This window comes from Odocoileus virginianus, chromosome 29 (genome assembly GCF_023699985.2).
Source record: "Odocoileus virginianus isolate 20LAN1187 ecotype Illinois chromosome 29, Ovbor_1.2, whole genome shotgun sequence".
NCBI lineage: Eukaryota > Metazoa > Chordata > Mammalia > Artiodactyla > Cervidae > Odocoileus > Odocoileus virginianus.
The window spans coordinates 134,719-149,483 of record NC_069702.1 but is presented as its reverse complement, the minus strand read 5'-3'; the positions used below and the strand labels follow the sequence as shown (position 1 = coordinate 149,483).

Below are 14,765 nucleotides of genomic sequence, written 5' to 3'. Positions count from 1 at the left end.
TGAAGCAAATCACAGACAGTATTTTGTCTGCAAAATTTCAGTATGTATCTCTAAAAGATAACTCTTAAAAATAGAATCACAGTAGCATTGTCATACCAAAAAATTACAAAACGACCTAGCACTATTTTGTTATCAAATAAATCTTAACCACAAACTTAAATATCACCAATATACAGTTAGTGGTCAAGTTGTTAGCGTTGTCTCACATATTTAAGAGATATCTCTTAAGACTTTTAAAAAGGCTTTTGACTTCTCCTTAGTCTCACTGTTTTTGTTCTTGTAATTTTTTGTTAAAGAAGCTTACTTTTCTGTAAAAACAACTGAATGCAATAATGACTTGAATTCTTTATTCCTGTTTTGATAACAATAGGAAAATAATATGTTGGCCTCGATGAATGTTTCAAATTAAAAACAGTCTAGATTAATGTATTCAAGGAACATATTTTGGTATAGATTATTTTATATATAATTTCCAAATTACTTGCATGTTTTCTCCTAGTAAAAGTTGCTGAAAATCAGTTGACCTACTTGAGAAATTTGTTATTCATGCCTTGTTTTCACTTGTTATTGTTTCCTTCTGAATTTGCAAGAAGCAGAAAGAGAAATATTTTTTGTGTATCAGAAATTCCCTCATTCGAGGAGAACTAGTGCCAAAATATTGTTACTTAAAGTGAATCCACTTACATTTCATAGTAAGTAGTAAACAAACAAAAAACCCACTATGATTCAGACTTTATCATGAAAAATAAAGTGAGTATGTGTTTTATTTTATCTCATATATGGTACCATTTAGATTATAATTTTTAACTTTTTGAACAAAGAGGGAATCAACTATTAGTTTTCTTGAAATTATTTTTCTGATGAAAATGCATGATAAAGATTTTTTGCTTCCTTGCCTTTGCATTTGCATTTGTCAGCACAGATCTAAAGAGGGCCCTTTTTGGGGAAAGCATTAGCAAGCTTTATCAGGTTTTGCAAGGGTGTATCTCAAGGTAGATTAAGGTTAAGTCACTATAACAAAGAAACCATCGTATGGCATATTTCGAAAATCTGACAGAAGTGTGTTAATCCCTTACAAAGTAGGGTAGCAAGTCTGGGCTGATTCGGCAGCTCTGATCCATGAAGTTATTCAAGGACTTGGTTCCTTTTTCTTCCCCTTACTCCCTGCGGTCATGTGTTGAATGCATAAAGTTGTGTCTGCCACGTGTACTTTCCACCTGTTGAGAAGGTGGCCAGTGCTCTAAATCTGGGGAGAGTGACCTGTCTTTAAGTTGAAGCTGGTCTACATATTATGTCTGCACACATCCCTTTGGCTTTAAGTTAGATGGCCACAGCTCGCTGCCAAGGCTGGGAAATATTATCTCTAGCCCTACATCCGGAAAGAAGGGAAGGATGAGTAGGGCACGGGGTTACAAGTGGGGAAGGGAGCAAAAAGCCATCTGAGGCAGTGTATTTTAGTATTTTAAGTGTAAGTCATTTAAAAAAATTGTTAATTGAAGGATAGTTGCTTTATAGAATTTTTTGGTTTCCTGGTATACATCAGCAAGAATCAGCTTGCTGATCCCTCTTCTCCCTCCTCTCCTCCCACCGTCCATAGGTCTGTTCTCTATGTCTATTTTTCTTCTGCTGCCCTGAAAATAAATTCATCAGTGCCATCTCTTCAGATTCCATATATGTGTGTCAGTATACGATATTTATATTTCTCTTTCTGAAGTGTAAGTCATTTTTGATACTTGTGTTATTTTATTGTTTTTTTTCAGTGCATTTAATTAGTTAATCTTTATTGGGGTATAGTTGCTTTACAGTGTTGTGAGTTTTATTTTATTTTTACTAGCTAACTGCAAGATCATTTACCAGTGACATTAAGTGTGATGGGAACAATTCTGCAACATTATTTTCCTTATTGACTTTTTGAAAACCTTCGTCTTTTGAATATTTGATGTTGGTGACTGTTGCATTCCCTCATTTAGTGAGAGAAAATGACCCACAAGGAAGCAGAACCTAGTAATGTGGAAGGAATATTTGGAGCCTATGTGGTCAGTTGATCAATGAGTAGTTTTTATGTTAAGACAACTTTTGCTTCTCTCTCGAATACTTAACTGTGAATCTCCTGTAGCGTAAGTGTATGTGATGATGTGTTGAGGTATTGCAAGCAGATAGGGTGGGGCTCCCCGGAGGAAGAGAACCCAGCCATCCGAGGCCTAAGTCATTTTGTGATCTAAGCCTGGCCATAGTGCACGCCCTTGCAGAAGAATAGATTTCAATAATTAATGATTTTATAGGAGCAAAAGAAGGTAAAACTGAACAGATTTAATTAGGCCAGAGAGATAACCATAATATATCAGTTGTACTATTTCAAAGGTCAGGATTAGCCTGAAGCACATTCTTGAGTTGTTTTGCAGAATGCAAACCCTCTGGAGGGCACAATTTCCAGATCCACTGGAACCTAAGGAATGATGATGGTGACCTTTGCTGACCCTCCCAACTTCCATCAATTTGTGCCTGGACTCTGTCAACCTTTCCCCAGTGCTATGCTGAATTCTCTTTGCTCCAGCCCCAGTCTTGCTGTTTGGGGAGACAATGCTCTGGGAAATGTCTTTGTTGTCCTCCTTAATTGCTGCAAGTGATAAATCCTTCCTTCTGCTCTTCTGTTTGAGTCTGTCTTTTGTCTCTGATACCTGCCAAGAGGTGAAACCAATTTTCTTGTAATAAGATTGCTCATGGTTTCTTTTGTCAGAATTTTTTCTCCATCCACTGTTCTTTTTAATCTCTTTTTTTTTCTCTCCATTTTTATCAGCCAGGAGCCCCTCAACCACAGTCATAACCAAAGACCACAGCAGGGTCCTTCGTTGTGAACCCCAAACCTGTCTTAAAAAGTATATGTTAAATTATTGCATATAGCTGCATTATTTGGGACAGTGAGAAACCACTGTCTGTAGTGTGGTACTGCACAGTCCGGCCCCAGTCCAGCATCATGATCACCCACAATATGGCAGTGGGCTGGACAGGCAGTTCGTACCCAGGAGAGATAAGTCAGCTGACTTCTGTAACTTTTGCCTTTTGAGTCTAATCTAGACCTAGGTTCAGTAGGTCAACAAACTACTCAAAACTTTGTAGCCTATTATTGAGCAACTAACTGAAAGGAGACATAGTCAAGACTTTAAGGAAATACAGTTTATCCCTGGGCGCCTTGTTTAGTAGGTCAGGAAGACTTGCAGGCTAAACTGTAGTCTCATCTGAGAGCTAAAAAAGTGCCTGATCCTCGAATAGCGCCAATTCATGCTGTTAAACGGGGAGCCTAGAATGTACCCTTTATTCTGATTAAAGTCAGCTGAGCATTTCCCCCCGTTTTGCTTGTGTTTCTGCTGTTCAGTTCCCGTTTTACAAAAGAAGATTGGGGCTTAAGCTGGGAGTTTACATTGCAGGAGAGAGCAGGATAAGATTTGTTACTATATAGTGCCTGCCCATTTTAGGTGCTTTTGAATTGAAATATAACCCACAGAACCTGTTGGCAGGCATACCACATTTGATTTTTCAGATAATGGTCAGTCTGATGTTTATTCATGCTAGATTTTTTAACATTACAAACAGGCTCAAACTTTGTGGTAAACCTATGATCAAATGTGTAATAGCCAATGTGTGCTGATGTAAAATTCTGAAATTGAGAGCTTTAACTACATTACTACTCTTAGAGCATTGACAAGTATTAGATTGAGTTAGATAATATTATTGATTTGTATAGGTAAAATATTGCCAAACATTGACATTTTCATATGGCTCAACGTAGTAAGATGAGAATTTCAACAACCTTAGATCATTCTGCTTCTTCCTGTAAGGAGTTCATCCTTTCTCTACCCTGACAACTAGGCTGTTTGTTTCTTATTTACTATATTCCTTTACTATATTCCTTACCGTCCTATTGTTTGGTAATTCACAATCACCTCTGTTCCCGTGATTAAAAATATTGTGAAAGGATGTATAAAATAGGCTGGGTTACCTTAGTAGCCATTTAAAAAAACATAATTTTCTTCAGGCAGAATTTTTATGATAAAAAAGAATTCTTAGTTCTTTTGGCTAAAATTGGTAGACCATGAAACCGAGAACCGTTAATCTGGTACTTAGGTTTGTAACTCTAGACAGAGAATACAACTTCATGGTGGTTTGGGTTTCTCATTGGTGAAGCAGTGTCTGTTATCTACTTTCAGAATATTGGTGTTCTGATAAGCAACAAGGATATACTGCATAGCACAGAGAACTATATTCATATCTTGTGAAAACTTAACAATGGAAAATAATCTGAAAAACATAACTGAATTACTTTGCTGTATACCTTAAACTAACACAGTATTGTAAATCAACTAATACTTTAATAAAAAAAGAATATTGATGTTCAAAGACTAATGTGTTGTTTTTCAAGTTTTTAACAGTAGCAGTCAGAGTAAAGAAAAGAATGTTCTTGTGTTCACTGTTAAGGAGACCCAGAGAAAAGGGTCTTAAGTTGTAGCTCTTAGTTTTATTTTAAAAAGATATTTGTAACCCAGAGTTGGTTCCTTTGTGATTCTTTTTTTCTGAATGGCTCAGTCCTTTTTGGTGTGGAAAATGGGAGAATCAGCTGGAGGACTCTGGAATTTTGTCATCTTCATTTTTTACTTGGGAGCATTAAACCGATTCTTTCATTCGGAGTGATTGTCTACAGTTTTTTAAAATTAATTAATTATGTATGTATGTATTCTTATTGAGATGCTGTTGATTTACAATGTGTTAGTTTCAGGTGTGTAGCAAAATGATTCAGGTATACATGTATATATATATATGTCTGTGTGTGTGTGTTTTTTTTTCAGATTATTTTCCCATGTCAGTTATGAAATTTTGAGTACAGTTCCCTGTGGCATACCATAGGCCCTGGCAGTTTCCTGTTTTATTTATAGTGGTGCATGCGTGTGAATCCCAATCTCCTGATCTTCCCTCCCCCACCCCCCGTTTGGTAACTGTACATTTGTTTTCTATGTCTGTGGTCTATTTCTTTTCTTTTAAAAAAATCTCTTAGATCTGTTATTGAAACTTGCAGTGATCAAATGACTTTGACATGCACATTACATTTACATTTCTTATCATCAGTCCCCTTTCCCAAGGGAGAACTCAGTTTCACACAAGTTGAGGGACTTTCCCAAATTCACAAAGCTGAAGAAGCCTAAGTTGACCTGGTACCCAGATTTGGCTGGTTCCAGAGCTCATACTTCTCCTGCCATTCCCTGTTCCTCTGGTAGAATGTGTGGGTCTATTTCTGTTTGCTTATAAATTTGTTTGTTCTCTTTAGTTTTTGGTATTAAGAGGTTGGTGTCCTTCTTAATGATGCCTTGGGAGTCATAGTTTATCTGTTGAAATTTGGAGGTTGCGTCTTGTTGCCTTTAGCCTTCTGCCTAAATAGAAGGCTGATAATGACGTATCATATGCTTTTCCCTTCAGTTCTCTCTTCCCTTCCACTGGAGAGGTTGTATGTGTAGCGGTTAATAGTGCAGGCTGTGTGGTGAGAATGCCTGTGTTAAAATCTGGCTCTTATTCTTACCATATGACTAGGGAATAATACCTTCAGTAGGTTTGTTGAATTAAATGAGTTGCTACATCTGAAGTGCTTAGTGCTTAGAAGTGCCAACACATAGTGAAATGGTGAAAGCTTGATTATAATTTTTCTGTGTAAATAGTAACTCTGCAGGGATACTCCCTGATTGTTTTATGGTCTGCTTATCCCTCTGGATTTCATTGATCTTATCAAAAGGTCATTAGATTGACCTTTCAGGACAATGATGTTTACTATAAGGGAAATCCCCTCTGCCTCCTCTCCTATTTTGATGTACTTTTCACAGTATTTGGCAGATATGTGTTTCATAGTTTGCAGCTTGGGGTTCATAGCCATAATCCCACTGGAGGTTGGGATTATCTTCCTCTCTGATTTGAGTATTTTATTGCTTGCATAGAGTTTTAGGAAGGAGAGTGGAGAACATATTAATACTCTTTCCACTGCCATCTTCTAATAATTTTCTGATCCCAGAAGCAACCACTTTTACTTTTAAAACAACATGTTAGTATTATAAATCTCTAAGTGATATACTTACGCTGCCACTTCTTGCTTTTTCAATTTTAGGTATGATGCATTGACTTCCTACTAGTACTATGGAGGACATAGTTCTCTTTCACAACATACTTTGGGATCCACAAAGAAGCCTATTTCCTGTATTCCCTTATCCCAGTATTTTTATGCTAATAGTAAGATTATTGTTGTTCAGTCGCTCAGTTGTGTCTGACTCTTTGCGACCCCATGGCTTCCCTGTCCCTCACCATCTCCCAGAGTTTGCCCAAGTTCATGTTCATTGAATCAGTGATGCCATCCGACCATCTCATCCTTTGTCTTCCTCTTCTTCTTCTGCCTTCAGTCTTTCCCAGCATCAGGGTCTTTTCCAATGAGTCAGCTGTTCACATCAGGTGGCCAAAGTATTGGAGCTTCATCTTCAGCATCAGTTCTTCCAAAGAGTATTCAGGGTTGATTTCCTTTAAGATTTACTGGTTTGATCTTAAAGGTAAGATTACTACTTATAATCTATTTTATTATGATGTTCTGGATGTTATTTATGGCTGAACTTTGTAGCAAACTGATTATTTTTCCTTTTCTGTACAATTTCTAATTTTCCATAAATTGATTTATTATTTTTAGGTTTGCTACATTTTAACTAATTTATTATAAATCTTATCTCAACACCTTCAGGTTCATTTCCTGGAAGAATTCCTTCCAAGAACTGTTTACCTTGATCTAATCAAGGTGATCTAAAATCACCTTGGCCTGGTGATTTTCAGTCTGCTCCCCAATGTCAGCTTCAGATCTCCCTTCACCATTGTCTGGGAGACTTTCTTTACCTCTTTTGTCTTGAAACCCTTGTTTCTTGGATTCTGTGTATTTTGTGATATACTTTTTTGTTTTAATAGAGTATTGTCCTCAGGTGGCTATTTGAAGAGGGTGAATAGGAGATAAAAATTTTAAAACCTTTCATATTTGAAAAATATTTTTATTTTCTTGTCATTGTATTGATAGTTTGGTTGAGTATATAAACTTAGGTTAGAAATCAATTTTCTTCAAAAAAATTCCTTGCCCTTGATGATTGCTATTTTGAGTTTTGATCCTTTCTTTGAAGACTCTTGAGAGTCCCTTGGAATGCAGGAAGATCCAACCAGTCCATCCTAAAGGAGATCAGTCCTGGGTGTTCATTGGAAGGACTGATGCTGAAGCTGAAACTCCAATACTTTGGCCACCTTATGTGAAGAGTTGACTCATTGGAAAAGACCCTGATGCTGGGAGGGATTGGGGGCAGGAGGAGAAGGGGACGACAGAGGATGAGATGGCTGGATGGCATCACCGACTCGATGGACATAGGTTTGGGTGGACTCCAGGAGTTGGTGATGGACAGGGAGGCCTGGCGTGCTGCGATTCATGGGGTCGCAAAGAGTCGGACACGACTGAACAACTGAACTGAACTGAACTGATGGAACCTATTTTTAAGCTTGCTGAATCTTCTGCTTGTCCCCGTGATTTTGAAATTTTATGAGATTTGCTGATTTGGTTCTGTTTCAGTTGAGAAGTAATCTTTAACTTGGGGAAATTCTCCTGAATTTCTTCTTTGATGGTTTTTCACTATTTTCTCCTCTGGGAACTCCTATTTTTCAGTTACTGAATTTTCTGGATGGATCCAGAAAATTATATTTCCTCTCCAGTTTTTATTTTCAGGTTTTTGTTTCATATTTTGGGGATATTTTCTCAGTTTTATATTCTGACTCTTCTACTGAGCTTTTCGTATCTATTTCCCCCCCGCCCCCCACCAGTGTTCCTCTCTTTTGGTTCTGTGTACTTTATTTTGGCTGTATCCTGACCTTGTTTTATGCATGCAACGTCTTCTCTTAACACTAGGATTTTAGGAGGGAGCCCAGGCTAATGTGTACATTCAGCCCTCCATCTTTAACTGAAAATCTGCACGAGGAGAACTTTCCTTCATTTATATGAACTTTCATAGTATTCTTTGGCCAGGATTTCCCATTGACCAATGGATTATTACAATGACAGTGAACTGTTTTTTTCATTTATTTAAGTATGTATTTAAAAATTTTTACAGTGTTGTGTTGGTTTCTGCCATATAACAGTGCAAATCAGCCATAATTATACATACATCCGCTCCCTCCCTAACTTCCATCCCCTCCCTCCATAACATCCCCCGAGGTCATCATAGAGCACTGGACTGGGCTTCTTGTGCTGCATAGTAACTTCTCACTAGCTATCCATCTTACACCTGATACTGTATATATGATATATATGTTGATGCTACTTTCTCCATTTGGCCCACTCTCTCCCTCCCTCTCCATTCCTCCTCTGCAAATAGGCTTGTCAATACCATTTTTTAAGATTCCATATATATGCATTAATATACTATATTTATTTTTCTCTTTCTGACCTACTTCACTCTGTATAACAGGTTCTAGATTCATTCACCTCGCTAGACCTGACTCAAATTTGTTCTTTTTCATGTCCGATATCACACTGTATATATGTACCACATCTTTATTTGTTCATCTGTTGATGAGCATGTAGGTTGCTTCCAAGTTCTGGCTATTTTATATAGTGCTGCTATGCACATTGGGGTACATGTGTCTTTTTCAATTATTGTTTTCTCAGAGTATTTGCTGAGTAGTAGGCTTGGTGGGTCAGTACCAAATTTTTAGTTTAAAATACGGAGGACCAACTTAGATGCAAAGGAACAAGAGCTTTTTTCTCTGACTTCTCAGCTTAGGATAATGGGTCAGTTAGACCTGTTATCCACTGCTTATTGAGAGGCACTAAGAGTGGTATAAAGAGTTCGTGTCAGAGCCCAGTTTCTCTTCATTTAAGATAGTGGCTCTCAAATCTACCTGCACATTAAATCATGATGCGCTGGACCCCACCCCATACCAATTCAGAGTTTCTAGGTATGGGTTCAGGATGTCTGAATTCTGAAAAACACTTCCCTGTGTGATTCTGATGTGCTCTTAAAGTTGAGAATTATTCCTCCAGGAGCTTAAAATCTAGGTAAGAGTTAGAATATCACTTGGAGCAACATCAATTGCTCTAAAACATGGAAGGCAACAATGAACTCTGTGATGGGTGATACAGAGATCATGGGCCTAGGAACCAGATAGTTTTTAATTAATTGGGATCATCAGGAAAGGTTTCATCAGGGAGGTGAGTTTTGAGCTAGTAGTTTTCATAAGTGGAGAGAGGGGGTTCTCTAGGCCAGGGCTGACTATTTTGACTGGGATGTGGAGTGTTTGGAGAACAGTAAAAGTAAAGGTTGGATGTTCAGATCAGTTCAGTCACTCAGTCGTGTCTGACTCTTTGTGACCCCATGAATCGCAGCACGCCAGGCCTCCCTGTCCATCACCAACTCCTGGAGTTTACTCAGACTCATGCCCATCGAGTCGGTGATGCCATCCAGCCATCTCATCCTCTGTTGCCCTCTTCTCCTCCTGCCCTCAATCCCTCCCAGCATCAGGATCTTTTCCAATGAGTCAACTCTTCGCATGAGGTGGCCAAAGTATTGGAGTTTCAGCTTCAGCATCAGTCCTTCCAGTGAACACCCAGGACTGATCTCCTTTAGGATGGACTGGTTGGATCTCCTTGCTGTCCAAGGGACTCTCAAGAGTCTTCTCCAACACCACAGGTTCAAAAGCATCAATTTTTCGGCGCTCAGCTTTCTTCACAGTCCAACTCTCACGTCCATACGGTTGCAGCTAAATTGTGGTCCTTGTCTAGTGTTTAACCTGCAGGTGACGAAGAGGACTTTGGAGAGGCATGGAGGATTTCCAGTGAATGAATGTGGCGTGATAACAGTGATGTCTTTGGAGGCTGAGCCAGTGGGAATAATGGCATGATGACAGTGGTGTCTTTGAAGGCTGAGCCAATGAAAATAAAGGGCGTATAGTTTGAATAAAATGAGGCAAGAGCTGGGGTGAAAGGAAGACCAGTTGGAAAGCTATTGTCATTGCCCAGATGATAATTCTTTAAGCTAGAAAAAGAACATTGGAATTAAAAAATAACAATAATAAACATTTGTATAGTGTTTCATAATAAATAAGTTCTCTCTCACATCTCATTAAACCTCACAGTAACCTTGTGATATTTACCTGCATATTTTATGAATGAAAGAAACTGATGTTCAGAGGTTAAGCTGTGGTAAAGTAACTTTACAGAAAACAGAGGGCCTGACTGGATAATGAAAGATCAGTAATAGGGAGTTGCAAGGGAGTAGCCAAGGTGTGGGCTTGGGTGGTATCAGGTTGGCTGAGGTTGGTATTGGGTTGGCTGAGAAGTTCGTAAATTTCTCACTGCCAAACTCAGTGGCAAATTCCCAGTCGTGCTCTCTAATAACGACTTATTCTCTTCACATGACTCCTGTTGCCTCTGTGATTTTTAAAAAATATTTTAGTAATTTATTTAATTGTGTCGGGTCTTAGCTGTGGCATACAGGATCTTTAGTTGTGGTATGTGTAGTTTAGTTCTTTGACCAGGGATCGAACCCAGGCCCCCAGTATTGTGAGTCCAGAGTCTTAGCCACTGGACCACCAGGGAAGTCCCTGCCTCTGTGATTTGATACACAATAACTTCTTGTCATAGTGTAGTGGAAGGAAGGGAAGAAAGGGCTGTTGTCCGTTCAACTTGTCTCAGATAAAAATGTCCAGGCCTTTTCTGAGTGTCTTTGATTTTCAGAAAGTGAAATTTTGTTGGATTTTGGAAGTCTTATTAGCCTAGGCATGGATAGTCTAGATATGGGGGCTCCAAATACAGGACTGAGGACCTCATATAGATGAGTTCTGCCTTGAGGGGCAGCCATGTAAGGTAGGGGGGAGCTGAGTAGCATAAGCTGTAACTGGGTGGGAATTGTTTTCTCTTGTGATTGAGACAGGAGTCGCAGGGAAGAGAATGTGGAGCATATGGTAGTGTAGGTATCAGAAAGCACCTTTGTAGTTCTGGTGGTGAGGTTGCTTATCAAGATCACATCCTTGTTACAACTGGAGATTGAATGCCATCCACCACTGTGGTAATTGATTTTGTTCACAAGTCTGCCATGCCTATGTGCTTGTCTATTTGTGTACCAAGATCCTGAGGCAATTTAAATACCAGCCTAAACCAGCCATGCAGGTGACGAAAGGTACTTTTCCATCTGAGATATTCGTTTCTCTGCAATCGAATAGCAGCAGAGTGTGCCAGCAAGCCAAGAGATTGGCAGGGAGGGACAAAGGAGTGGATCATCATGGCAATTCGGATTAAGTTTCCTTATAAATCCTGGGACTTGGGAGAGCAGGATGGGGCTAGGGAAGAAGAGGAGGTTGGGCTTTCATGCCCGTGGCACTTTCAGTCTGGCATAGAGTGACATTCCTCAGCTCCAGCTGTAGAGTAAAATCTGTTTTTGTAATTTGGAATGACAGGCGTCCTTGGATAATTAACATGTCACATTTTATTTCAACTGTTTATTTTCTTACTTTAGAACACTGGGATCTTCAATGGAAGGAGAAACAGTGATCAGAAGACCGAGATGAATTTTAACACTATTCTGGAAGAGATTCTTATTAAGAGGTCACAGCAGAAAAAGAAGACGTCGCCCTTAAACTACAAAGAGAGACTTTTTGTGCTCACAAAGTCCATGTTGACTTACTACGAGGGTCGCCCAGAGGTAGGAGACAATCACAATTTACTTTGCTGCTTTCTGTGTTGATACTGTCTTTTGACGCTGACATTCCTCACACCCTCCAAATCTTATGGGATAAGCTTTAGGTTAATGAAGTTAAGCTAATGATTTGTTAGCTAATGAAGTTAAGCTAGTGATTTGAAAGATAAAGTTTAAACTATGGATGGACATTTTCACACATCTGTTAATTATGGGTTTGGTATACACGGGTATATGTTTTATGTTGGCCTACTGAATTAATCTGTTAGAGGAAACAAATTCCTACATCAGTTTTAGATCCTTGTGGAATTCATTAAGTATGTTTTGTACATGATTGTTTCCCATAAACTCATATTATGTATCCAAGTCTTCTTTATTAGCACATACAAACTGTGTCTTATGTCCATCACTCTATATGAATATTTCTCCATTACTCAGTGAAAGCACTGAAAACTGGTTAGTGATTTGTGAAGTTGACTGACAGCAAAACTGTTCCACTTTTTTTATGCTAAGCAGCTAGGACAAAGTTCCTTTGACGGGAGCAGGGGACAGTGGCTCACTAGGAACGTGGCTGGTGGCATGGGGTTCATGTTGTCGTCCAACTCCTGGCTCTTAAGTTGGTTTGTCCTTTGGTTCTACCGCTCGATGAGGTGTGTGAGTGTAGAGTAGCCTCTGACCCATCTTTTTCTTCCTGCCGTTTTGGGGACGCATCATCCAGTACTGCAGGTCCAGCCACATTCCTTCCTTTTAGACATTTTCTCGGGTCCCAGGGGATGGCTGGAGAGACTGGGTTGCCCTTGTTCATCACATGCCCTTGTCTAGTTGTTTATTAGTAGATTGTTGGTGATCTTGAGGTTTTATTTTATTTTACTGTACTTTCTTCCTGGAGTACCTTCCTCAGAAATGGATTTGCTTCTTTTTATTTTGTTTCTGTTTTGTTTTACTTCCACTAATTTCCCCCACTGATTTCTCTGTGTTTTGGTTCCCCCAGTACAGACAGAATGACATTGCTTTTCACTGGTGGTCCTCAATTCTGTTGATTTCTATTGTAGCTTGTCATTGTGACCTATGGAATTCTGCAGGTTCGTATAATTCAGTCTTTTATCTACCTTCCTAAATCCCCATAATGCTGAAGACCCAAACTTCAAAAACTCAGTTGTAAAACCTGACCTTAGATGAAGTTATTTTTAGTCTTTATCTTAGTGGATATGGGTATATGTGGTAATAATCATGTGTTTAGTTTCGTGGGGCTGTCTTAGTTCTTGCTGGGAGTGTTAGGTGTGGTATATGAGCTATAATACATTTATTAAATCTGAAAAATTCAGGATTCCAAAAGGGTTTCAGATAAGACTAGAAATATGAATTATTTTAAAATCTAAAATAAACTTTAAGGGAAACATTAATACATTTTTGCTGTATGATAATGATCTGTTGTAATTTGAATAATATAATAAGAAAAAAATAGAAATATTACAGTAGACATGGGGAAGTGTGGTCCTTTACTAACCAAGAAAGCCTTGGAAACTTACCTTACCTGCTTAGAGATATGGACTGTTACAGTTGAAATTCTTTGCAATTGTTAAGTCACTTTGAAGATGATAAGTGATAACACAAAGATGATGCAAAGTTAAAAGGGCCCTCATTGCTTTCACTTAGGGAGAATAAAGAGAACAGTGGAAACCCTCTTATTTGACAGCCTGACCCGCTGTCTTTCCTGGAAGCAGCTTCAGCCACCATGAGAACCAGAAAGGACAGAATGAGGAAGTTGTCACAACATGTAAAAAAAAAATCCAGCCTCTGACACTTAGCATCAGTTTACTGTACAGCACAGGAATTGCCTTGCCTGGAAAATCCCACGGACAGAGGAGCCTGGTGGGCCACAGTCCATGGGGTCACAAAGAGTCGGACACGACTGAGCACACACACCGACACACATGGGATTATACTTGATATTTTATAGTTTATAATGGAATATAATCTGCAAAAAACCTGAACCACTATGCTGTATACCTGAAACATACATGATATTGTAAATCAACTATACTTCAATGGGGAAAAAAAAAAAGAATTCATCTCCTTTCTGGCTACTGATGACTGGCCCAGGGAGCCTAGTCCCATTAGCTAGTTCTGCCTGAGCCCCTACTTATCCCAGGAGCTGGGCATTTTTATCCCTCCTGGATTCTTTTCTCAGGAACTGATATTCATTGGGATACTTACAACCTTCAGTTGAAAATATGATTGCAGATTTGTTTTCTTCTCACGGTAGGCTACAGTCCATGGGGTCTCAGAGTCGGACACGACTGAGCGACTTCACTTCACTTCACAATTAAAAACAAATGTTTACCTATATTAAAAAGTTTGGAATTTTAAGATAAGAATCTGAATTCTTGAGAAAGTAGAAGTTCTAATAATATTTGGCTGAATTCCTTCATGACAGCTTTCAACCTGGCTTCTAGGTAAGCCCAGTAGCACTTGATCGTAGTGTTTCTTCCCTGTTTGGGTTAATGTGCCCAGTTCTCTGTTTCCATGGATCAGTGTTCTTGTTTCCATCTCCCTTACCCTAGAAGCTGTGATCTAAGAAGGTCTGTGATGTGGGTAACCCATGGAAATCAACAAGTATTTTAAAAATATTATTTTGTTAAAGATCTAAAACTCTTTGAAGTGGATTAGGAAAACCACAGGGGCCATTCTGGGATAGCCCCAGATATATTTATTTTAGTTGTTCATATTCTGTTTTAGAAGAGAAACAGTGGGTAGGTTACTGATTGATCTAGTAGCTATGTGGTTTCTTTGTAGCTACTAAGTGACACTTATCCTTTATTAAACTCTTAGTTAATCACAGTGTGAGTCAGACATCAGTCTTCTCCAGGTTTTCTACATTCCAGCTCCTTTTGATATGATGGCAGCAGGACTTTACTGAAAATTTTCCTGCACCCTAGGTACAGTTTATTGTACTTTTCGAAGTGTGCCAAGGAATTCTGGGAAATTCATTGGGAAATTCAGTCGAGCTGTTTCTTCCAAGTCTGA

At 38.9% G+C, this 14,765-nt stretch overlaps 1 protein-coding gene across 4 annotated transcripts in view; it reads left to right on the top strand.

Annotated features, from left to right (window-relative positions):
- The window catches only part of TEC (tec protein tyrosine kinase), a 146,390-nt gene that overhangs the window by 40,045 nt on the left and 91,580 nt on the right, over positions 1-14,765 (top strand). For all 4 annotated transcript variants that reach the window (XM_070458021.1, XM_070458022.1, XM_070458020.1 and 1 more), the window contains one exon: positions 11,559-11,744. In XM_070458021.1, coding sequence (XP_070314122.1) covers positions 11,607-11,744 — 138 coding nt within the window. In that variant the 5' untranslated portion in view covers positions 11,559-11,606. The remainder of the gene's footprint in view (positions 1-11,558; positions 11,745-14,765) is intronic.